The following is a 26,427-nucleotide window of genomic DNA, read 5'->3' on the forward strand; positions in this document are numbered from 1 at the left end:
CCAGCAAATCAATAGAAAAGCTTTCTTTTCAATTTTCCTCCAATCTAATTATGCAGGGGGTCATAATCAATGGTGGGTCACGATGTTATAGGCAGGCATAGATCTGACAGTCATTAGAGGCTGTGATGGACTCCAAACACACTTCCGCTCATCTACCTTGGGCGGAGCGTTGGTGGTGGACGATCCTGGATTTTGACATAAAAATGAATAGATTGCCTTGAGAAAGTTTGAAAACCATACCGGAGGCAGAGGTAGAGACCATGTTTAAAGTGTTCAAAAATAAATGTCTTATGCGTTTTGGGGCCATCGATGAGTTATGTCATGTAAATGAAACACCCTCTAAGTAACACACTAACGACGGGCGGATGTTAAATTTCCCCGCCGTGGAAGCAGGTGAACCCTGCACCATGTCCAAATGCACAGTGTGTGGAATTGTAATACCCTCACCGCATTAAAACCATCTGCGGGGGAAATTGCCTTCGCTATACGTTACAACTGGATGATCTCCGGGAGAGAAGTGGATTTCCTGCGGACCTCTGCGGTCCACCGATGCCATCATGGGCTCCCATAAATCCAACAGCTGGTAGGCCATGGCGGGTAGGGACGGGTCGGCTTTATTTATGGACCGGGGGGCACCAGAGGCAGAAGGAGGAGAGCGGAGCGTGATAAAATATATTTGACGGGAGACCGAGACAGGTGGCGATGCGTGGGCGTGCGTGCGTGGGTGCGTGCGTGCGTGCGCGGGCAGTTCCGGCGGGGAGAGGGGGCGGACGTGTGAGGTGCGATGTTGATTTGCACGGCGACACGCGGGTTGGGGACACGCTGGAGAAGCCTGTCAGGTTTTCACGCTGCGTCGGAGGAAAAAGGCAGAAGCGCCGAGGGGGACGCTCCGCGGCGTTCGCCGGGTAATCTCCCAGGAGACGAGTCCCGAGCCACGGCGATTCCCAGCGGCTCGACAGATTCGCGAATGGAGGCGCGGGTAGAGGAAAGCAGCATTAGACGCACTGATTCCTTGTTTGTTTTGAAATAAGGTAACGTGGTCGTGTCGAAGTGGGTTGGAGTAAAAGCAATAATAATAATGAAAGTAATTCTCAGGTTCTCACGGTTAGAAGTTACTGAGATGGTATTCACCGTTCATTTGGGGTCAAGCTGTGTACCGCACAACGAATCAACCCCATCAATGAAATACTCTTTTCTCTTGACCCGTCACGATTTTAATTGGAACCAAATTGCTTAAATGCCAGGGATGTGAACCGAGGTACGAGGCTAAACAGCTGAGAAATATGACGGCCGGTTGTCCGAAAATGTGTTTGGGTCGGAATGAAATTCTTTCGATTTAAGGGGAAAAGGACCACACTGCAGCCGAACCCAGCGATCGCTCATATCCCAGACGTCTTCCAGTGGGATTTGTTTTAATTTCGACTCCACTTCTCCCCTTGCCTTTGAGGTAATTGGCAATCTCACTCCAGCCATGCTTGATTTAGCACCTCTGTAAATGTTTTTGTGGTTAGAAAAGTTTTTACATCCTCCGCTCAGAAGTTACACTCAGAAATACCATTCGGCAAAATGGCAACGGCTGTACCTCACAGATCCGGCGAGATCTGCTTTGTTATTAATTCACAATGAGTGAGTGTGTGTGTGTATGTGTGTGTGTGTGTGTGTGTCTGGACGCGTGTCTGTGCGTTTCTGTACATGTGAGTGGGCGACCCTCAATTGAATGGCGGTAAAAATGTATTTAAACTCTTTCAAGGACAGTAATTCAAAAATTGAAATGACACCACTTGGACTATATCGGGTAAACCCACACAGACGACATGACTGGATTTAAAGCTATTAGTTGGAACACCGCCACCCTCTCACGACAGGAGACTCTTTTCACCGTCCGGCATCCGCAGATTTCCAAATCCGTTTCTTCGGGAAGCCGACCACGTCAAATTCTACAGTATTTTGAACACCAACGTGCTACCATCAGAGCTTAGAAGCACTCCGGACCAGGGGTCAAAACCTCCACTGAAATTCTTGAATAGAGGAAAATTGAGACCCCGCCCCCCCCCAAAAAAAACACAACCACGGTGAATAATGTAAATAATGCATTTTTGTCAATAGTTATTATGGATATGGGCTGATAAACCTAATGGCAGAGAGAACATGTAGGTAGCTGATTCAGGGAGATGGTGAAATGCTTAAAATCAAGAAGATGATATATAAAATAAATAAAGCAGCAAAATTCTTTCATTCATTGACTGCATCCCTAGCAAACATGGACATTTGATTCTGAGATCCCTATTGCTGGTACTTTGTTGATCAAGGAGTAATCTAATCAATAAAATGTATAATTCCCACATTTGGAAGAAGATCAAGTCCTTTACATTAATATTTACATGTGACATCTACCAATTTAATTGTTATCGCTATAAAGGGTCAAATCATTCTTTCATAATGATAAGTATCAGTATGCACAAAGGTAAGTAGGCGTTGAAGTACAATATAATCAATATTTTGTTTTTGGTGAACCGGTCTTGGTTTTCCAATCGTAACTCTGCGAGATTCCCAGGGAAGGATTCCGACCCGACGCCTCTGATGAGATATGAGTGGAATGACGATTAAAGTCGGTGCTTAAAAGCCCCGCGCATCACCGTGGTTGCTGTTGGAACGCTACGTACAAACACAGAGCGATCACGTTGAAAGCAGAATGTATGGTCGTGTGGCGCTATCAAAGAAAGTGTGTGAGAGTGAGATGAAGCATTGTGAACATTGGCCTTCAGTTGCTTACAGACGTGAGGCTTTGTGTGCGTGTGTGTGTGTGTGTGTTTGTTTGTACCTGTGTGTGTGTGTGTGTGTGTGTGTGTATGTGTGTGTGCGCGCGGGCGTGCGTGTGTGTGTGTTTGCGGTTCACCCGTTACATTTCGAGGCCGGCAGGTTTTGACGCAGACACTCTTAACCACGTGGTCGCCGCCTCGGCAATATTTCATCCAATGAGCGACTGCCAAGGCCTCTAGATGTGCATCGCTGTCTTTCAGACATACCAACATTTAAAACATCTTTATTTGTAGAATAGTCACTACTATAAAACAAGTCCACATCTCTATGTGTGTGTGTGTGTGTGTGTGTGTGTGTTGGTGTGTGTGTGTGTGCGCGCGTGTGTGTGTGCGTGCGTGTGTGTGTGTGTGTGTGTTGTCTTTGCAGTTTCATCAAGGCTGTGGTGTTTTTTCTCCAGCCACAAAGATTATTCGTGTGTTTTCTTTTTTTTTTTTTTGGCACTTTCAAAAGCATTTCCATGAGCCATCTCGGCCTTTTTTTTTTTTGTTCGTCCCCTCGCCGCTTCCCCCCCAGAGGCGGCGCAGGCCTTCCAACTGTGCAAGTGTCCAGATGAAAAAGATTCCTTCCCTCGAAGTTCATTGAAGAGCAATAGTTTAAGAACAATATTCAGTACTGGAACAACAGAGGAGAGCAATAATTTAAAAGAAAAAGGGAAAGGAAAAAAAACAAAAAAAACGGCACAATGATGAACGGCTGAAAATACTGCATAGTACAAATGTCCCACCGCTGCTTGGTTTCCTGCCAGTTTGACGCAGGACACGGGGCCAAAAAGACAGTCCGGTCCACATGGATACGCAGTCCTTTGTACAGTTTGTTTTGTATTGGACTGAGATGGATAATACATTTTCTCATGGGTACAACCCCCCCCCCCCCCGAAAAAACAAAACAAAAAAAACAAAAAACAAAGAGAAAAAATGCTAAAAAGAGGAGGAAAAAAAAGAATCACCGACACCCTCCAGAGAACAACAAAGTCCACGGTAAACGTTCTGGTTTCCTGGAGATCAGGTCCGTCTCGGAGCAGCCCAGACGCACCGATCCGCGACGCCGGAGCGGCGGCTGCTGGGAAACGCCAACGTGTCCTCCCCCGGATGTATGTGCGTGTCGGCGCGATCCGGGCTTATTCGGGTTCACTGCTGTTGGTGGTTTTGTCCCACTCTATGCTCTCGTCGCTGTGCGCGGGGGACGGCAGGGCGGCGGTGGCGCCGCCACCCCCCAGTGGTGGCGGCGGCCGCATCCTCAGCCCCTGGAAGCGCCGGCACTCGGGGCAGATGCGGATGTGGCTGCAGCCCCGCGCCACCAGGGCGGCCTCCTGCGCCAGTCTGTGGGACAGCGGCTCGGGCAGCCCGGTGCCCCCGCACAGCTTGCCGTTGCTGAGGCCCACGGCGGCGGCGGCGGCAGCGGCGGCGGCGGCCCGGGCCGCCCGCCGCTCCTCCAGGGGCAAGGGCCGCGGGCGCAGCATGGACGCGCCCCCTCCCCGCCGCCGCCTCACCTGCAGGCTGTCGCGGCACAGGACGATCCCCTGCAGCTCCCGCACCATCTCCTCACACATGGACTGCTGCGAGCACACACACACACACACACACACACACACACACACACACACACACACACACACACACACACACACACACACACACACACACACACACACACACACACACACACACACGAACAGCATACACACACACACGCCGACACACACACACACACACACACACACACACACACACACACACACACACACACACACACACACACACACACACACACACACACACACACACACACACACACACACACACACACACAAAGGAGAGAGAGAGAAACAACGATACAACGGAGAACACAAATCATCCAGAGGGAATTCCAGACTTGTTTTGTTGGGAAACGTACAAAAACCAGACAAACAAATGACTTTTATACACACATCTTTATGCTTGAACATTTGGAAATACAGGGCTGACCCTGTACGTGAAAAAGAAGTAGGCGATTAAATACCATTCCACATGTGGTTCACACGATCACAGAAACACATTGACAGAGTTACAGATACATGTACAAACACACATACACACACAGACACACACACACACACACAACAAAAAAAACATACACACACACACACAGACACACACGCACACACACACACACACAGACCCACACATTCACACAGACACACATTCACACACATTCACACTCACACAAACAGACAGACACACAGACACACAGACACACACACACACACACACACACACACACACACACACACACACAGTTTACGAGTCAGGCTGAAACATCAGAAGCAGTCCAAAGAAGTCACATGACGTGGTGTTTGACTTTCACATGCTGAAAGTTTTATTGAGTAGAAATCACAATGTCCATTTGAGCTTTGAGACAATGATCAGGGAGCTTTGTTCATTTGATGGATCACAACAGAAACAAGCATAAGGCATGTAAAAAAAACAGCAAGAGCATTATTTACACAAAGATCTAACTACACTATACGTATATGATACGCTACATGAAACCACCGTCTACTCTGAATGTACATATACTGCATGTGCCCTATCTGAGGTATAAGCTTTGGTTTTGTGCACTTTTTAATCTCATCGGCTGAAGAAAGTAAAGCACCAGATCCGCAGGAAAACGAAAACCCTCCCGGGGCTTGCTGTCAAAGTCGGGTATGGCGATAAGGCCTCGCGGAGCCGCGCGGCGCCGGGCGTGGGCTGCGCCACGGGGCGGAGAGAGAGACAAAGCAGACGCACGTCAGAGAGCCCCGCCTCACCTCAGTTCCTGGCGTCTGCCTCATCATCCACACGAACTCCAGCACCGCCATGAAGATGGCCACCAGCAGGCCGCACACCAGCACCACGAAGATGCCGCCGATGTTCTCCATCCCCAGACCTGGAAGGGAAGAGAAGGAGAGAAATATATAAAAGGGGGGCGGCGAGAGCACTGGAAGTGCTTCGCAAATTGCAGGATTCGTCGGCACCTTTGGCGCGGTGGTCCTCCTCCTTCGGGCACTTGCCGCCGTCCCACCATTTCCTCTTGAGGATTTCCAGACGGTTGTCCTCCTGCAGTTTAAGGATGGCCAGGTCAAACTCATCACGGTACACTGAGCCTGAGAGGGAGCGAGAGAGAGAGAGAGAGAGAGAGAGAGAGAGAGAGAAAGGGGCTTAAAGGCTTAGAATGCACACTGCACGCGTGTCAAACTAAGACGTTGTGTCCTATACACTAAAGCCCCACCCCGGAAATTTCCCTCAGACTAGAGCGTACCGCAGACATGAACTTTGCCGAACAAAACAGCGTCAAGCACTTAAGAGGAATGACAGATGAAGCTTCTTTGCTATTATAACGCGGCACCGTGGAAAAACCCGATTCCGATTGGTCAATGCCGGCAATCAGCGGTCAGTTAACTATGAATAAGGACGTCCGTCTGTTAATAATGGCCGCTGTAACAGGCAGCCACGTCTCCGCCTGGATTCACGCCCCTCATCTCACTAACTAGTGGCGCCATCTAGTGAGGCTACATGGCAAAGTCCCCCAAGTCCCAGTCAGAATGACTCATTTCAAATTGAACATTAATCAGAGTAAACAGCAAAGGTAAGGATTTTTCTTTTGTTCTCGGGCGAATAGTTCGCTACGTCGGTGCAGCTGATTCTGCTGTACATTAACATTTTCAGCAAATACCAAAGGAGGCGTTCTCCGCGAAAAGCCTTTCAGATCAATATTCTGCGTCGATATATTCAAAGTAGCCCGGTGATATCGCAATGTCATCTCAAATTATTCTGATAATTGCGGCTGGCTGCCTGCACATTATCCCTTATTAATAATAATGTATGCTTTATTAATCCCTGTGCGGAAATGAGTGCTCTGCATTTACCCGTCGCCCAGTGTCCGATGTACGCCGCCGGGGGATCGAACCGGCAATCTTCCATTCACTAGATGTCCTGATTTATTTGCCTATACTCGGGGAGACCTCGGTATCCTTAAGTATTGTGTACAAGCCAATCGCTGGGGATCATTTAAAGGATTTTAGATTCATTAACACCGAAATGGGCTGATAATGGCCCAAAATAAACCTCTCTTCCTCTGTGATATTAACCGGAGCTGGTATTTACTGACTTTTCCGCTGACCCTGTTCCTACCACTGCCTTCAAATGACGGTTACCATATTTCCGGACGTGACCTTGGAGCTCCCGTGCTCCTCCTGTCAGTGGGAATAACTCACTTCGCCGAAACACGCACTCTATACTTTGGTCTCTTCGTCTCGTTCCCTCTGCTGTTTTTTCCTCTTTCCATCCATTCTTAATTCTGTTCTGTCAGTGCTGCTGAGCAGGTCTCCCTTTCTTTGAGAGGCCATTAAGTATCCTCATAATTTATACCTGTCTTATAAAATATAGAAATGAAGAATATCGAAAAACTTGCGTCATTTCGACAGTATTTTTGTCTTGTGGACGGAGGGACGGCAGAGGGTGGATACTATTTCAATATACAGTGTTTATGTTTATGTATATTCAAATATGAAGGTATATTTAACTCACTCACTCAGTCATCATATTCACTTATAAGCGCTAATTTGACATGGCTATAATAGGATTTCATATTCATATATACACATTCATTAAAGGTTTATTTCAAGTTTTGAAATCTAAAGGGAGAAGGATAAGCTGTGTAAGTCATTTCGTCTGATGTAATTTGCCAATATAATGTTCATTTCTTCGTCGTTCATATAACACATTTTTTATTTAGCAATTTTTTTTATGATGGGGTGTCGTGTCGTGTGTGTGTGTGTTTGTTTGTACCTGTGTGTGAGTGTGTGTGTGTTCGACATTATATACTATATTATTATTATTATTATATTATTATTATCATTATTATATACTATATATATATTTTAAACACACTCTATATGGTAAAAACGTATTTTCAGGACAGAAAAACAACTTATTCCCCCACTAGGGAGCAGTAGGTCAGGAGGTAGAGCGGGCTGTCTAGTAAGCAAAAAGGGTTAGCCCACTGCTCCTCGATACGTCAGATACTAGGTTGGGTAAATGCAGAGAAATTGTGAATTTCCCCGTTGTGGGACTGATAAGGGTTTATAAATAAAATAAATAAATAAAATATGTCCCACAGCTGATGACTGACCGAGCGGCATGCCGATGCCGTAGCCCTTGGTGTCCAGCAGCCCCCCAATCTGCGTCAGGTTGCAGTTCCTCTGGCGGTAGTACTCGTTCATGGTGCTCTCCAGCAGGTAGGCGTAGTTGGACTTGAGGACCCGGGCGATGCCCTCCTCCGTGCTCTTCACAAACACGCTGGGCTGCTTGGAGTGCATGAAGTTCCACATGCGCTGGTACGTCTGGTAGCGGGAGTTCTGCGGTGGGACGGAGGTATGAACAGAGATATAAAGAGGGGAAGTAAAGAAGCAAAGCAAACGGATTATCGCCTCCAGAGAAATCTCTTCTGCTCACAAAGTCCTGGATGTTGGTTTTTTGTTTATTTACTTTCGCGTTTTATGTTGTTGAATGTTGGACTTATTCAAATGCTGATCTGCTCAGCTGTGTGCTGTGAGAACATAACACCAACTTTTAAGCAGCCTTTAGTCTATTTGAGTCCAGAATTACACGTACAATCTCACATGCACTTAAGAAATAATAAGGCACTGTGACTTGAAAGTTACCTTTCAGCCTTGAAAATTTCACTTTTGCCAATTTAGTATCCTTTAAATTTTCTCACCAGTGAGAATGCTTACAGGTTATTTTATTACGTTTCATAAGGTGGTATGTGGCATAATATGGAACTATGTGTCTACCAAAGTTGGACGGAGCTCAATATTTTTACTTGTATCCTGAAGTAAAAATATTGAGCTGGTAAAACCTAAACCGTGTCGTGTTGACAACTAAAAGAGCGGAGTTGTTCTTGTAAAACGGGGTAAAACAAGTAGAAACCCTATTGTTTTGACGAAGGCGGGAGGACATCCAGTTGTTACAGCAGCAGGGTTTACAAAACAGTGCAGGTCAAAAAAGTGATAGACAGATAACAAAAACCTCAATTGAAATGTGCGCATGTAGAAACTGAAGTGAACATGGAGGAGCAAAATTCCCATACTCAGCAGAACATTCATAGTAGGCAGACAGAAAAAAAAACGACAACAACTCTCTTTCTCAGTGAGGTCAGATTTAGGAGGGGGTGAGGGAGGATGAGGTGGGCGTGGCTGGTGCGCTTGCTCTCCTGAGGACCAGACCTGCCCCGCGGCCTGTTTGCCTGAGGGGAGGGCTATTGAGTGGCGGCGGTGAGGAGGCGACAGGAAGCTGATAAGAGCCGGGGCGGGTGGAGGACGGGAAGGTGACGGGGAGGATAACGTCCCGGACGGCCTATTGATTGGGGAGGACTCTGAGCTGAGCTGGTGTGCGTGTGTGTGTGTGTGCGCGCGCCTGTGCGTGTGTGTGTCTCTGTGTGCGTGTATGTGTTAGTGTATTATATGCACCGAACCATTACAGTACGTAACCTTGTACAGGTGACTGCATTTTAAATGCAAAGTGCTGTGGAAAAGTATTTGCCCCCTACCCGATTAACTCTATTATTGCATATTTGTCACACAGAATGGTTTCAGGTCGTTAGACAAATTGTTATATTCGACGAAGGGATCCTGAGTAAGTACGAAAACACTTCTTCTAAATCATTATTTAATTTATTTAATGTAACAAGCCATCAAACACCAATATCACCAATGTGAAAAAGTAATCGCCCCCCTTAAACGTAATAACCGGCTGCACCAGCTCCAGCAGCAATAACGCTTCCTGTAATTTGATATCAGTCTTTCACACCCAGGTGGAGATATTTTGGCTCACCCTTCGCTGCAGAACATTATTTTCGTTTTTTTTTTTTTTTTTTTTCAAGCAGGAAGGGGGGCAAGTGCTTATTATTTTTTCGACCTTGCGCAGATTACCGCATTGTAAAATGTGTGCCGTATAGCCCGCACGCCCGAGAGCACTGACCTGGAAAAAGGTCATGGTGGACCCGCCGTGCATGGTGCCGTACTCGATGGCCGTCTGGTCGGCCAAGTCGTCCACGGACTCGATGGGAACCTCCATCCTCTGCACGGTGAGGAAGGCCGCCAGGTTGGCAGTGTAGGACGAGATGATGATTAATGTGAAGGCCCACCTGAGAACGGGGAGAGAGAGAGAGAGAGAGAGACAGAGAGAGAGAGAGACAGAGAGAGAGAGAGAGAGAGAGAGAGGGGTGTTGATATTGTACGCTTGATGGAACGGACAAACACAGGGATGTGAATCGGCGGCTAATAAATGGAGAATTGAGGATTGGGCGAACCTGAACCTGGGATTAGGATTGGATGAACCGTGGAAGGGATGGAGGTGATGGTGGATACGATGGATTGGATCAAATCAAGTTCTGAGTGGATTTTGGACTCGAAACAATGGCACATGCAAACAGACACGCACACGCACACACACGCACACGCACAAACGCACGCACACACACACACACACACACACACACACACACACACACACACACACACACACACACACACACACACACACACACACACACACACACACACACACACTGTGATATTTACAAAGACAGAAGAGGAGAGGAGAGATGTTATTCGTGGATAGATATGCAGATTGGTGACCCTCTCTACACAAGTGTGTATCCGTTGTGAATGGTATGAAGTGGGATACTTCAAAAGGTAAGTATCCACCTGTTTATACGCCTGCTAGACGTTTTGTGCGGTGCCTATGCATAAGCATGAACGCGTGTGTTTGTCTGTGTGTACGTGTGGCTTGAGTGAATCAGTGAGTGTACACGTGTGTGTGTGTACATATTGTTTAAAAGGACACTTTAATGAGATGAAAGAGGACTTGAATTATGTTTTAATATATTTCATATTTCATTTGCATCTTCTTATTTACTCTCACGATTCAAACATTTTATAGTGATGTTTATAAATCGACATAATTCCCAACTAATAATGTTTTTAAAGGTTCTCGATCTGCGTGTGTGTGTGTGTGTGTGTGGATGGTCGATACTGACCACACCCCACTGACGCAGCGCGTGGACAGCGCCCTGGGAGCGATGGTGGAGCCCTGCTGCATGAAGCCTCCAACTGGAAACCAGAAGCTGTTTCCCAGCGAGTACTGGTTGATGAGCAGGTTGCAGCGGCCCTTCAGGCACGGATGGGGGTTGTACCACTCGTACGGTGTCAATCTGAGGGAAAAAATAGGAGCGAGGCAGAGCCAAATTGGGGGACACAGCGAGAGCAATGCTGGATTGAAAGGAGTGAAAGGACTCAGGGAGCAAGACATGGATTTGAGAAAACGAGCAAAACTCAAGGAACAGAGAGAGAGAGAGAGAGAGAGAGAGAGAGAGAGAGAGAGAGAAAACAAGGAATAAGAACAGACTATAACAGTCAACAGAGACACAAAGTCACCTTGGCTCTCTGGGGAGCGCTCCCACGTGCAACTATCTACGTGCACGCTGTGAGTGAAGGCAGCCTAATTGGGCGCCGTCAAATCTTGCTGCAAGTAGCACGAGTGTTAAGCTGAGTGACACCTAATACATGACACTGCCGGCCCCCGAAATCAAAGCACAGCTTGACTTGGTTTGATGCAATTAACAAGAAAACATACTCAGTCACAACATGCATGCATCTTACTTTGATAATAAGATACAGCAGGTAGTGTCCATTATGGCAGGTAAAACGACAGTGGGTTACAGTCACAGCGGTACACCGACTGTTTTGCAACGCATGTCCAATGAGTTCCCCAAGTGACCAGCAGGTGGCAGTGTGGTCCTGGAGACCCACAGCAGGGAACTTCTTCGGTGAGATGGTGGGGGGCTATCAAGGAGAAAAGTGGTCCCTGCACACATGCTGCTGTTTCTTTCATCCCACCCCCCATTCTCCTGTTATCTATTCCCTCCGTCCACCTGTTTGCAAACAGTTTGTGATATTGACGATATCGCTACCTGGCGACTAGAAAGAGAACGCAGCTGACAGCCAGGTAGGCCAGCAGCATGAAGAGCCAGACACCCGGGGAGAAGGGGTCCAGGAAGGAGAAGTAGCCCGGCCTGCGACCCTGCAAGACAACGACAAACGCGGGTGTCAAAAGAGTGAGATTCACGATTCAGCGACTTTCCGGACCCAAATCCCAGACACATTATTAGCGCGTTCGCACGGATTAAAGACTCGCAGGCGGGAGTGGAGAGACACTAGTCCAACACTACACCTCCGAGCAACCAATGTTAATTCAAACACAATGTCACCAAGGAGCTGCGCGCCTCCTCGCTGGAATTTCTGATTCCTTCGACACGTGTGACTTGTCCTCCGTCCCGGTGAATCGAGAAGGATGGAAAAAGCGCACTGCAAATGTTGTATTTTAATGAAGATTTGTCATATCCTTGTTGTTCTGCGATGATGTGAATATGCTTCGCATGAAAATGTTTGGATTGTCTTATTCATTAGTTGTTGGTGAAGCAGCGCGGTGCGACGCCGGCATCGCAAATTAGGGCTAATTTTCTCTGTTTGGAAGTCTTAGGCCACAAGAATAACACAAGCAGTCACGTTGGAATAGTTTTTTATCCAACAAGCACGCCATGCTCACATGCTTTACATGTAATCACATTAAATGCATCAGATAGATCGAGACGAGAGGTTGCACAGATCAGCAAATTAAGCGGCGAAGAGACGGAGACGGCCGATACATTTGCATTATCTACGAGGTTTCACACCATCCAAGGTCAAACAATAAGATAAAATGAATAACTGCCATGTTCAGCATGCATTGGTTTTTCTGTGACCTATAGCTGACTTATCTCATGAAAGCGTGCGGCTCCGCTCGACCGTGCACAGAGGGAAACAGCAGGAGAGATTAATAGGTGTGTGCTTTACTGGAGGGTAGAGACGGTGGCTGTGGGCAGTAATGTGTAGGTTTGGAGCCATTGTTTGTCGGGACAAAGTGTCCAAACTAGGTTTGGCTGCTGGTTGGCCAGAGGGAATATAGGGGCTAATTCCTAATGTTTCATTATCCTGCACCAACAGCCATTTTCCTCCAAATGAAACCAATTACTAGTGAAATAAAGCCAAGCAGAAGGGAAATTGGAAGTGTGTGTGTGTGTGCGTGCGTGCGTGTGTGTGCGTGTGTTTGCATGATTGCATTTTTGAACGATTGCATTTTTGCATGTAGCCCAGTTAAAGCGAGCTGCAGCTTGGAAAAGGAAAATTCAAACCGTTTATTGCATAAAATACGCACAAGCCAGCAGCCTGATAAACTACTGTACCAAACAACAAAAAGCAGTTGTCAAGGGCAGAAAGACAGTGGAGATTAGAGACAAGATGTCAGAGATTTTATATTTCGGGGACACGCTTATTCTCAAGGGTGTCTATTTTTATTATATATCTAGTACTGAATCACTAACCTTCGCTGCAGAAAGCAATTCTTTTCTGCGAGCGCATTCGGCACAAGGGAGCCAATGCAGGAATGCATTTCCAGTACGTCTCGACTCTTAAAAGTTTGCGGCCAGTGGGTGAAATCTCTGGCAAACTTTTGTTTGGAAAAAAAACCTCACAATTAGCTAAATGTATCTGTTATAAGTTCCCCATCAGCTTAAGTCAGTCAAACACAAATTGCCGGAAGATAGATGGCTTCATAACAGTCACGGCATAGCACTGATTCAACCCAGTCTTCTTCTCTCCATGTTTGCAATACTATCCATACAGGCAGACGCTGATGGCCTCTTGAAAACCTGTTTGGATAACGCTGTAGTGCTCGGGCGCCCCGCACCTTTTGGGGCTATAATTTGACTGCGACAACAACCTCGCGGCTCTTCTATAACATTAGAGTGTCAGGATGTGCTGACGGGCTGTCCTATTTGCTGCTGTCGACGGAGCTGTGTGCTGAAGCAGCATTTTGTTAACGGCTGACCATGGCCGTCTCCTTCTTTAGCTCTCACCAAGGTACAATTTGGAATAAACACAGTGGCTGACACACCAGCCCCCAATGCTAACAGATGGCGGAATAGAGAGATGATCTGAGAGAGAGAGAGAGAGAGCGAGAGAGAGAGAGAGAGAGAGAGAGAGAGAAAGAAATAGGGACAAATAAGGAGACCTGGTCATGCTGCCGACAATTATTTTACTGTGGAGCTGTAAAGTTCTGCAAAGTAAGTGGTCTAAGCTTTTGCACAACGCAACTCCAGCCCTGGGGCTGGAACCCTATTGTTTTTGCTTGGATTTTTATTATTATTTATCTTCTAATCGTATTAATCGTCTGCGTATTTCTGGCTAATCTGAAACACAGCCACCACAGTACGCACAGACATGCTTGAGAACCTGTTAGAACAGGGAAGTTTCAGACATCTTGTTGTTCGAGTTTGATCAATATCGACGTATATTTGGAGCAGAAATGACTGAAAAACTGTTGTAAATTTCCTGGAAGTAGAAGAACGTTGTCGCGACTTGAGTCGTTTCAGTAGCGGGGTGCTTTGTGACATCACCATCCGAAGTTATCTAAGTCCATCCAAGCTTCGTCTCTTGGAAGTCATTGGCATCCAGCGACTTGCGCCCTGTGGACTGTGCAGCATTTACAGACGACGTGAGCAGACACACAACCTGAGCCGATGCTGCGTTTGATGGAAACTCTGAAAACTGTGACTCGTGCTGCGTTTCGCAAAACCCCGAAAACTATAATCAGTCACAGAAGGCGTTTTCGCACCACGGGAAGTTTAAAGAACCTTTGGTGGATGGTGAATAATATCATGAAAGTTGAGAAAGTGGTAAAAACATAAAATGAAGGTGAATAACTGATTTATTTGTTTGACATTTTACTTTCTGACGATGGCCTTGTTTTTGTACTAAAAAGATGACATATCAGGCAATCTGTATAAATATTGTTTTATTTGACACCTCAGTTTAAGCTGTAAATTGTGTTTTTGAATTACTGAAGATTGTCTTTTTTTGTACTACCACTCGATGACCTGTAAATAAATACTGTGATATTTTGTTTTGTTGTGTTCTCGTTTGTTGTTTTGAATTTCTGCCTGCAGCTATATTTATTATAAGGGGTCCGGCCCTATTGTTATATTTCAGCAGCCCCTTATTGTTATATTCGGGGAAAGATTCTGTGAATTTTGATGCCGAAAATGGAACACACACGTCGGCATCACACACAAACACGGTTACATCTTGTTAGAACCGTGCTGTCACAAAGACCTTGTGGTTGACGTTTCATCGATTTACGTGAAATCTGTTATATCGATATTTTAAATCTGTGGTCCACATTACTTTTGCCGGACTAATGAAAAAAATATATAATAATCCTTCAAACGTCATCAACTCGTCCCTCGAAAACACTAAAATGTGCGACTCAGTGATGCATTCAAGATCCAGTGAGGCGTCGGAAAAATAGAAGCCGTGCAATGGTAATTACCCACAGAAATTGCAGTTTCTGTATTTCATGGAAACGTAACTTACTGAAAATGTAATCCAAGGAAAAAACATAAATAAATGACGTGCCCGACACGGCACCCAACGACCACCCGTCACTAAAAGTGCAGCTCTATTTCCACGGACGGTGAGTTCAAACAATGAGAAGTCCTGGTTAACAGGCAAAGGTTTTAAAGACGGGAGGGTTGCGCTGTGTAAGCCGCATAGTGGTTGCAACCAGGAGACGACAGACTGGGCGAAGCCCATCCCGTGTTAAAGTCAATTCTGAAAATCGTGCTACGTTTCAGAGAACCTGGGAAACTGTAAAACGCACCCCACACGAATAAACTGAATCCTGTTTATTGCTGCCCGCAGCTATAGTTTGTGAAGCTTTGTGACATCATCATCGGTTTGCTATAAATGTGCGGGTTGTGGTTCTGAATGTTCATTCGCGTCGTGTACGGTATGTGGCGGAGAGTCATTCGCTCTGAAGTGGTTAGAGATTTGGGGCGTATGTGTGTGTTTTTGTACCGTCTTACCTGGTTGATGTCTGAGGGGATGTTCGATTGATATCTTATCTCTTTGGAGTTTTTGTAAATTAAGACATTGTATTCCAATATAACCCCGTGTTGGATGCGGCATTGTGGTCCCCCTTATATTGCAGGATTCGCGGACGTCGTAATATATAAAATCGGCGAGTGCATGATGAGTAATGTTCTCGGAGAACAAATCTGAAAAATAGTATCCTGAAAATTGTAAATAATCACTTCACCTTTCACCAGTTTCATGGGATGGTAACCCATCTAAAAAATTGGACATGAAAAAACATGAATCCACAGAAAGTCATTGACCGCGCTGAGTCGAGTCCACCCCGACTGTGGGAATGAATGATGTGTTGCATGAACTCGGAAGGCGTTGGAAAACTAGAACCTGTGATGTTGTAATTAGTCACAGAAAGACTTCAACACTTCAAAATGTAATTCACTACAACTAAAATGGACCCTGTGTATTGTTGCCTGCAGCTATATCTATCATTATTATTTATATTATTATTATAATTATTATTATTAGTATTAATAATAATAATAATAATAATAATAATAATAATAATAATAATGGAGGAGGGCTGTCTGGTGATTAAAAACATTTAAATGAGCCACAATCAAAAACCAATCTGTGTATATGCTCCGGGCTATAGTGAACTTGACAAAATAATCTGTGAAACCTTATGTTGAAAACTGTGATTAGCACATGACACGATCTACTTCAGCATTTAAGTTGCTTTTACTTGACCTCCGAGATGCGGGGTGCAAGTCTAATGAGGAAAGTTAGTTTAAGCCAAGGCGCGGTGCCCTGCAGGGCAGAAGGTTATCTGCTCTTCAGAGGTAGGGAGCAGAATCCTCACCCTCTCAGACGGGGACTGCAGTTGATTGCAGGGGGGCGTCTCCCGGTTTATCTGCTTGGGTTTTACAGCCCGATAATATTAAGCGTGACAATTACATCATTCCAGGGGAGAATTAAAACATTCAACGTATTCAACAGTTTTCAAACGAATTGATGATAATCAGCTGTTTTGAGAGAGCAATCGCTGAAACGTGTGTATTCAAGAGCCTCTCGTTCTGTATTGCATCATCGTTTATCAGCATGGACTGTGCTTGTGCACGCTGCGAAGATTGGAGGTTTGTGGAGTTATTGCTTTTGTGGGATTTTGGGGGATTGAGAAAATAAAACAAATTTCAGACAAAAAAGGGCTGTAGACCGCTAATGAATACATTAAAGTATTGAATCTTTTAAATAGGGGGTCTCAGATTAAATCCGGTCTGATATAAGGGGGTCTCTGAGGAAAAGAAGGTTTGGAACCTCTAAGGTTTTAGACGGTGAGCCCGGATTGGTATTCTTTCTTCAAGCTATGTGAATTCTGTATGTTCTGTTTTAGCTGGTGTGTGAGTGAGTGTGTGTGTGTGTGTGTGTGTGTGTGTGTGTGTGTGTGTGTGTGTGTGTGTGTGTGTGTGTGTGTGTGTGTGTGTGTGTGTGTGTGTGTGTGAATGTGTGAGTGTGTTACGTTTCCGAATTTCAAAGTCTGTCAGCAGATGTCTGCGCTGTCACTCTCCTGCAGTGGGGCAGAAACATCCCTTGGCATTCCTCATGTCGTGGAAAGACAGTGGAGGAGGCAGCAGGCAGATGGCCAGTGGCATCACCAGGGTTGGTGTCACCCGGTGCACTAACTCACGGCTGCGCCCCTTATTCACTTGTTGGGGCGAGACGCCTGTTTAAATTTTGATTGGGTTGGCAAGAAGCACGTTTCGCCGGCCGTGGCGTCACCCTCCCTGATGGTGTCACCCGGTGCGGTCCGCACCAGCCTTACCACTTGTCATGGCCCCCGGCCCTGCCTCCAGTTGTTTTCCTTGTGTTTCCATGCATTTCACTTTCCCCTTGTGTCTCCTGTCTCCCCCTGTTTGTCTGTGTGTGTGTACATCGGCATGGGCGTGGCTTCCCGGCGCACCTGCGGGCAACCGGATCATCATCTCTTCCGCTCCCGGTATTTAAACCCCGGACTCTTCATCAACTCATCGCCAGATTGCTCTTCCGCCCCTCCCCTCTGGTGCTACGCGCTAGCCAACCTAGATCCAAGACTCTTGTGTTTCCCGCGTCCTGTTTTGTCCTTGGCTAACCCGTGTCTCCACGCCCCGGGATCGTCCTCCCACCCGCCGTCCCGCCTGCCTGTCTGTCTGCCGCCGCTTCACCACCACGCTAGCCGCCAGCTCGGCACCTCCACTCCCCCCTCTTCCCTTCTGCTACACCCGGACCCAGATCCCGTCCTCAAATAAAAGTTTTCCCTTCACGGTCCCTCAGTCCGAGTCCTGCATTCGGGCCCGGTCCGCGTTCGTAACAGTACTCCATGCAGGGGGAGATCATTTTTGGTATAAACAGCAATTCAAACAGATAAGAAGTATTCGGTTCTCTGTTTATTGGATGTGGGAACAGCGTGGCCGGCGGGAGCAGTGAAGGGGCCGGGGTGCGTTAAACGCGTGGGTAGACTGATATTGTGCAAGATGTTGTAAAGGTGAGTCAGATTTTGGAGGAGGTGTTTCGACAACAATAACCACTTTTGAAGTTTAACATTATTTAGGGAGAGCAAATCGATTACAAGGAGGAACAGAAAGACAGTGGGCGGATAATGCTGCCGCTGCGTCGAAAACAATTTTTATAAAGGGAGAGAAGGAGTGTTTTATAGATGTCACTCCTCATTAAACCGTTGTTTTATGAGCCCATTTCAACAAATGCAATAATAAAAGCAAGTCACTATAAAAGGGGCCTGTAAAAGGTGCGATATGTAATTTCTCCCGCTAGGGCCCTTGCAATCAAAACGATAGGTGGAGTCGTTTTTTTTTTTTAGAAACTTTAATGTGGAAAAGTTGGATATTGTACTTTTGAGGCATAGAGCGGGGCTCATTGAGTTTGCCGTGGCGCACCCTTGTCCTCTCCCCTCGCCGCTTCCCTCTCTTCCTGCCATACATCTGTCTGTGAAACCCCTCCGCCTCCATGTTAAGTCCATGGCTCCGGGAGATGCTGTGGTTATTCAGTCAAGGATTTCACAGAGTCACGGCGTTTCCCGGTATTCACACCGTGTCCTCGCCCCCCCGAGGTTTCTGGCCTGAATACACTCCACGGCCGGGCGGACTGACGGACTGACTGACCGACGGCCTGAGACTTCCCGCTGTCGTTTCAATTCTCACCCCTTCCACTCAGGGCTCTGACCTCCCTTTTTGTTTTCTGTGTGTGTTTCTGGGCTATTTATTTTCTCACTATACTTTGCTCCGTCCGTCTTCTCTTGTCCCGTCCCGCAAGTCTTGATGGAGGGCTTTCTCGCCGCTAATTGTGTGAGAGCAGACGTGGCGGCTGTTACGGCGGCTGTTACGGCGGCTGTTATGGCTGTCTGCAGAGAGTTGTTGATTTGGGGGAAGTCGCAGGGTCACGTTCGCAACAACATCCCGGCGTCCCCCGGTCTCCGCAGCCTGCCAGATACACGGCTGTCGACAGAATGCTACAGGACTGTCGACACCCCCGATCTCAAGAACAGAATCAGTCCGACGAATGGTCATGTTTTGAGCGATGTATCAAGGGAATTCACTCTCGCGAGAATATTACGGACCTCAATAGAATTTGTGTTTATTTATAATCAGCGATCAAAATCGGGCGAGTATATTTATATTAAAAGTATATTGTTGGAGTTCCTACCATACATGACCACTACTCAAGTGTACTGGCAGCTGCACAATTGGACATGCAGTTGGACTTGTTATTATATCATAATAGTTAAACTTCACCACGCTATTCCTCCCACAGTTTTCGAGACACATACACGCAAACTATATGAAAACAACCGGATCGATCCCGAACGGTGTCCTGAATTTGTGGAGGGTTTCGGCCAACGGTTTACAAAATATTTTACTTTTTGTGCAGCATTTTGGCCAACAGGTTTTCAGTGGGAAAGGTGCGTCAAAGAAGCCCAGTCGTCATGGGAATATATGTAAACACACATGGGACCTGCGCATCTTCACAATTTCGCCAGGAATTATCAAGTATTTGTTTTATTGTTCTCCATATGTGTGTATTTAGTGTTTGTCCTGTTTAATCCGTGATCTTGTATGTTATGTGGTTGTTTGGTTCTATGTGGACCCCAGGAGGATGAGCTGCCGCAACACCATAATGGGGATCCGAACAAAATGAAATGAATGACTCTGATCTGTGTTTGTGTATTTCGTAATTAACTGTGTATTACACTAAGTGTGTGTGTGCTTTTTTTTTTTTAAGGGTGTCTTTGTGAGTTAATAACTGTGTGCAATTTGTGCAGCTGTGTGTGTATGTGTGTTCATGCAGGGATTTGTTTTTTCGACTGTGTGTTCTGCACTGGGTTCGCGTGAGGCCAGACAGTCAATAAGGCTGATTCTTCCTCTTTCAACCCTCGGGGCAGCTTCTGAGTGTGACACGGCTTCTACGCAGCCCTAATTAACTTCTCTGTCTAATTAGGCACCTTGCACACGCACGCATGCACGCACAGGCACGCACACACACACACAGGCACACACACACACACACACACACACACACACACACACACACACACGCACACACACAGGCACATGCACGCTCACATCTGCTGTGTCCCTCCAGAACTCAAAGAATAAGTGTCGTGTCTGAGGATGGGTTCGGATCCGTTATTTTTTATACGTGAAATGCTTTTGTCAAGTTGTCGTGACAGCCCGACTCTCCGGGGCTTACGGATGATTTTATATTTAAAAAAAAGTTAGTCAACACTGTCCACGTCTTTTAACTCTAAAAAGGTGTTTAAACGCCATCCACGGAAAGAACATTCATTTGTGCACGTTTTTTTGCTTTTTATTTCCATGGTTCTTTTATGCCTTCTGTAAATAAAGCATCTTGTTCTTGTGTATGAACTGTGATCTATACAAAGTTCCCTATCCCTATATCAACTTCCCTGCCTAAGAAAATGAATTTTGGTACATGTACTGTACAGCTGTCTTGTACATCGATCAATTCACACTTCATAATGAATGAATTATTAGCAAAAAATTAATAACGCTATAGTTTGGTTATATGCGATGCATTATACATACAACCAATGTCACTTTTGCTGCAGATTATTTTTTATGACTTTTATGACATCCTATTTACTCATTCTGATCTGCGATGATGGAATATACTCGCCATGTCGATGTTCAGAGGTATTATCCCCTTAACAGATTACAAAGATTCTCCTAAACACACAGATAAAGGGAGATAGGCATAGTGTATGTGTGTGTGTGCGTGCATGCGTGTGTGCCTGCTTGTGTGTGTGTGTGTCTGTGTGTGTGTGTGTGTGAGAGAGTGAGACCGGGAGAGAGGGATGGAAGTGAAGATTAAACTTTGCGGGTAATTAATATCCAACACACTGCTTTATTTTATTGCATTTACCATTCCAATCGACCGGACTGAAATTTTTCATTTAAAGTTTGGAATAAGCCTCAACCCCCCTGCAAAGAACACGCCGTCTCAGATCAATACCGAGTGGATTAAAACGAAACAAGTGGAGCCACAGAAATTCAAATATTGAGCTGCCGAGCCCCACAGAGCGACAGCCCTGATCGAGAGCTGAGAAATCTCCAAAGCTGAGATGCGATTGTCTGGAAGAAGAGGAAGGAGAAGAAGAAGAAGAAGAAGAAGAAGAAGAAGAAGAAGAAGGAGGAGAAGAAGAAGAAGAAGAAGAAGAAAAAACGAAGAGAAAGAAGAAGAAGAAGAAGAAGAAAGAAAGAGGAAGAAGAAGAAGAAGAAACAAAGAGGAAGAAGAAGGAGAAGAAGAAGAAGGAGAAGAAGAAGAAGAAGAAGAAGAAGAAGAAGAAGAAGAAGAAGATGGAGGAGAAGAAGAAGAAGAAGAAGAGGAAGAAGAAGAAGAAGAAGGTCGGAAACAGAGAGAGAGGCAGACAGACATCATGCCCTTTGCCGCGAACATTTTCCTTCCCTTCTCTTCTCCCTTTCCCCCTCAGCATCTCTGTTTCCTCGTCTCTCCAGCTGTTGTCTGCAGCTGTTTCCGCTTTTCCCTGTCGCCCACTCAACCCGCTGCGGCCTGCAGATTGGGAGAACCACGCCAATTCTGTAGTGTGGGAGTGCAGGGGGACACTAAGCACATTACCCCCATGTCACCCCCGACGGCCGCCTCCTCCACCCGCCGCCTGCTTTAAAGGAGGCTACGCTACCCCACACAGCGGCCCATTGAACATCGCACCTGCTGCTGCCATCGATTGATGCTCCGCAATCGTTGACGCTAAATTGAGTCCCTTGCCGGCGCCACACCTATTTGCGCCGACTAAAAGGGGGAGCGAGGCGGCGGCGCTACAGGAGGTTGAGAGTTGGGCGGGACAAAAGTCAAGCCCCACCGGGCCGCAACGGTTCCTCTTATCTAGCGCCTGTGCCAAAATGGCGCCATGCGGCCAGTGGCCAACACCTCACCAGCGTGTCGCCTTAAAGGTCCGGTGGAAGGCCGGCGGTGATTAATGAGCGCTGGCTCGCTTCCCAACTCCGCCGCAGTTTAACCGCCGGCAGCCGGGTGGAAAGGTGTTACCGGCGCCGATACGACGGCCGGACCCGACGGCCGGACCCGACGAGAAGGGCGGCGGGGCGTTCAAGAGGGCTTTCGTCGGTGGAGCTCACGCCATCTGGCGCATGAGTACCGTGAGAGGAAATAACGGTTTAAAAATGGTGATGGCTGTGTGAGGCACGGAAGGAGGAGGGGCGAAGGGGACAAGGGGCACGAGGAGGGAGGACGAGGGCCGAGCTGGAAGGAGAGCGGAAGGGAGGGATAACGCTCGGATGAAGGATAGAGAGAGGACACGCCGGAAGCAGGGGAATATGGGGAGAGAGACGGGGAGGCTGAAAGAGGAGATAAGGGGAGTGCAGAGGAGGAGAGTTTACGAAAGGATTTAAGATAAACTCACAGAGATAAAGTCCATGAGCCAACCCAGAGAGTGCCTCTTTGGCTGCTGAGCCATTTGCCATGGCTGACTGGCTGCCCTGGACTCGCGAGGAGGCGCGTGCACGTTGGGTCGATCGTGGTGAGTGCGGGGGTGGAGGAGGCGGGAGGAGGATGGGTGAGGGAGAATGGGCCGGGGGCAACTCACCAGGTGGACACGGTACATGATGCTGATGCCCAGGGTCATGAAGGGCTTGGAGAAGTCGATGACTTTTTCACGCTCCGCTGTGATGGTGAGGCCCGCCACCGCCAGGTCAGCTTTCTGCACGGCAACGGGAAGAAATTAGCGCGACTTAACTTTATTGAACCGGGAGGGCAAATTTGGTCAGTGAGCTAGTCAAGGATTGTTGAGTGCTGCATAATGTGCCAGCGCAGGGGTGCCAAAGGTACAGCCTGTGGGCAGGATTCGGCCTGCGGAGGGGTTTCAATCCGGCTGATTTGGTGGGAAATTTTTAATGAAATTATATCTTCATTCCAATATAAATTTAAATATTGTCATTAAAATAGTCACATTCAATCATTATCGCAGGATGATTTGGGGAGAAATAAGTATTCACACTTAGTTATTATCGTGGGATGATCTGAGGAGTACGAAAAACAGCTTTGCACTCGCCCACACACCTCCAATTACAGTTTAAGAAAAGTAATCTGGCCAGTATTAAGTTGAATTTTGACCAGTCTCTCCAGCAACCAAAAACAAGTTTGACACCCCTGTGCAAGTGCTATATTGAAGGCTGTATGAATAAAAAAAAAAAAAGTCTCCTTGCTTTCTTTGCCTTGCATATCTGTAGCATGGTGAGGATAATCCAGCCTTGGCACTGTGTGTGAGCGTGTGTGTGAGTGTGTGTGTGTGTGTGTGTGTGTGTGTGTGTGTGTGTGTGTGTGTGTGTGAGCGAGAGAGAGAGAGAGAGAGAGAGAGCGAGCGAGAGAGAGGGCAAGAGAGAAGAGAGGGCCTAATGCCCTCTCTTCTCTCTTGCCCTCTCTCTCGCGAGAGAGAGAGAGAGAGAGAGAAAGAGAGACCTGAGTCACTGGGGCACCAGGAAGCTATGGGTAGCCATTGTGCCGGGCCAAGGGCATACTGTCAAGACAAATCACTCGACAGAGCAACCAGTCACACGCTGAAACGCACGTCCACAGAGATACAGTCTCATGAAGGCGCACGCGCGCACACATACACACACACACACACACACAAACAGTCAACGTATACCCAATACTGGATGGTTCCCCACTAATCATACTGGCCAGCAAAGTGCATCTGCAAGGGATTTTTCATCTCCCTGAGGAGCAAGGAGGCAAAGGCAGCAACGCATCGCTCTTTGTCCTCTGCAGGAGAACTAAGAGGATTGGAGCCAGTGAGAGGAGCTGGAGGGAGGGGAGGGTGGAGGGGGGGGGGGGGGGGATGCACCCTGGTGCAGCACTGCAGAAGCCCCACAAAATCCCACAACCCACTCTTTGTTAACTTGCTGCTGTCGCTCTGCCTCCCAAAAGGAGACCACAAAGAGAGAGAGAGAGAGAGAGAGAGAGAGAGAGAGAGTGAGAGAGAGAGAGAGAGAGAGAGAGAGAGAGAGAGACGGACATACTGTATGCACAAGTGAGAAAAAAAGCAGGAGCCAGCCGACGGTAAACGTCCTCCCGGTGAAGAACATCTTCAGCAGACACCTTCGCCCGGCTTCCGTTTCAGACTTTTAAATGCTCGATGGGCTACTTGAAATTCATCGCCAGCATTATTTTAGCAAACAAGCCGTGGCGGTGGCAGCGGCCCTGGCGGAGAGCCATTCATAGGGGCGGATATTGACAGTGGTTCTAGTTAGGTGTGAATAAACTCCGGCCCATTATTCCAGCCGGGATGTCAGACGGAATTGTTGAGATGCGTTACGTCGAAAAAAACCCCAAAAACCCGAACATAATTCATAATTCTCCCCTTACAAAATGTGTATCCAGAGTAAAAATAAAAAAAAATAAAAAAGAGAGCCTGAATGCCAAACAAAGACAATCATGAACAGAGTTAGCTACCAGACAAGAGGCAGACATTGAATTGAATTGATTTAACCTCATTCTCTTTGCGAGAATGAGCACACATTGGCGGGATCAAAAGACAACACAGGTGTTGTGCGCCGGGGGTCGCGCACAAGACAATGGCTGCATCCTTTTCCCATTCATCTTCTAGCTGTTTTTGAGGCCAAACCCTTCGGATTTACCGGGGCTGGAGGCTCAGTCTGCCTGAGCTCCCGCGTCTCCACCTGCGGTACCGACCGTCGGCGCCACCCGATGAAACGTCTTTTTTGGCTTGTCTTCTTTTGTGTTTATGAAATTTCCGCCGTCGTCGCGAACTATCCACGACCTTCAAACCCGCGAGTTGCTTTGGTGCGCTCCCGCTCTTCTGAATAGACCGCAACACATCAGCACCACGGAGAGCGGTGTGAAAAATGTGCCTTTTTTTTTTTTTTTTTAAATTTAGTTTTTTTGCCCCCGTTTTCCAGAGTTAGGTTTTCGAGTCGCGTAACGCTCGGCTTCAAAATCCCAAAGTCATCCTTGACCTCCGCCTCCCCTCCGGCGTGGGACCTAACATCCGCCTCCCGCCCGCCTCCCCCGGACCCCTCCACGCTGCCCCCAGGCCCCATCCCAAACCCTCTCTTCCTCCTCTTTTATTCTCGGCGGTACGTTATTCTGCCCTCAGCAAACCGGAAGGCAGCCCACGCGCCGGGGAACGGACGACTATCCGGGCAATTTCAACAAAGGATACCACTCATCCTTTGAAATGGGAACACAGAGTCGCAACAACCGCTGAAATATTTATGCGCTTATGGAATATTAATATTGATTACCGGACTCCTTTGCCTGCGCCGCTTTTATGCCTGCTGGTACAACTCGGAAACGAAACGTAGAAAGCCGGCTGTTCAATAATGCACCGGCGCTCCCCTCGCCCTCCGCCTGGCGTGAGGGTTCATTCAATCATACCACGTCAACCCTACAACAACCCCTGCATTCATAAAGTCAAGCCACGACGAGGGGCCGGGCGGAGGATTCGCTCTGAGGATTCTCGACGGGCATTCGACGTGGAATTTGGGTACCCAAGTTGTTTCCCCTCTTCAGCTTCAGTGGGTTATGGAAGACACAGAAAGTGTCCTCTGTTGCCCGTGTGACGGTATCGCTTGTCGGATGTTCCCGACCGTCGCACCCTGGGGATATGAGTCTGCACTCGAGGGACATAGACAGACTTTGGCGCATTTGCTCCGGCTCATTTCGTCGGGAGCTCATTACGTCCCATACGATGCCAGCGTCGCCAATCAGCCTCATATTGTTGGAAAAAAATCTTCCGCGGCGTTAGGATCAGCGGCCGAATCACGCGCTTCCATTGTCCCGACCCACTCGTGGAACCCGCTCCCGTGCCGCCATTAGCGTGTCATTCAAACCGGGTCCCTCACGCATCTCCGCCTGTCATGCGTTATTACGAGTCGTTTCCCGGCGGCGCCGAACATCTTTTCGGATGTGGAGGCGAGATCTTTCTTTTTCTCTCTTTCCCGATTCCGCTGCGCCTCGTCACGGCCGCGTTTCAGAAAAAAAAACAAAAAAAAAAACGCATTTCAAAGCGCCGCGCCTCGACGCTCCTTTGCCCCCCCCCCGTGTACTCTGT

The 26,427-nt window shown here is 47.4% G+C and overlaps 1 protein-coding gene across 2 annotated transcripts in view; it reads right to left on the minus strand.

The window, feature by feature from the left end:
- Window positions 1-3,937: 3,937 nt before the first annotated feature.
- Window positions 3,938-26,427, minus strand: part of grik4 (glutamate receptor, ionotropic, kainate 4) — a gene marked incomplete at both ends in the record, with an annotated part of 156,478 nt that continues 133,988 nt past the window's right edge. The window contains 8 exons of one of the 2 annotated variants that reach the window (XM_080007177.1): window positions 3,938-4,375; window positions 5,606-5,724; window positions 5,813-5,941; window positions 7,969-8,194; window positions 9,819-9,984; window positions 10,879-11,052; window positions 11,812-11,921; window positions 22,939-23,052. In XM_080007177.1, coding sequence (XP_079863303.1) covers window positions 3,938-4,375; window positions 5,606-5,724; window positions 5,813-5,941; window positions 7,969-8,194; window positions 9,819-9,984; window positions 10,879-11,052; window positions 11,812-11,921; window positions 22,939-23,052 — 1,476 coding nt within the window. Of the gene's footprint in view, window positions 4,376-5,581; window positions 5,725-5,812; window positions 5,942-7,968; window positions 8,195-9,818; window positions 9,985-10,878; window positions 11,053-11,811; window positions 11,922-22,938; window positions 23,053-26,427 lie in introns of both variants that reach the window. The other variant, XM_080007176.1, reaches the window with a different exon arrangement.

Source organism: Zeus faber, assembly GCF_960531495.2.
Source record: "Zeus faber genome assembly, chromosome: 9".
Lineage (NCBI taxonomy): Eukaryota > Metazoa > Chordata > Actinopteri > Zeiformes > Zeidae > Zeus > Zeus faber.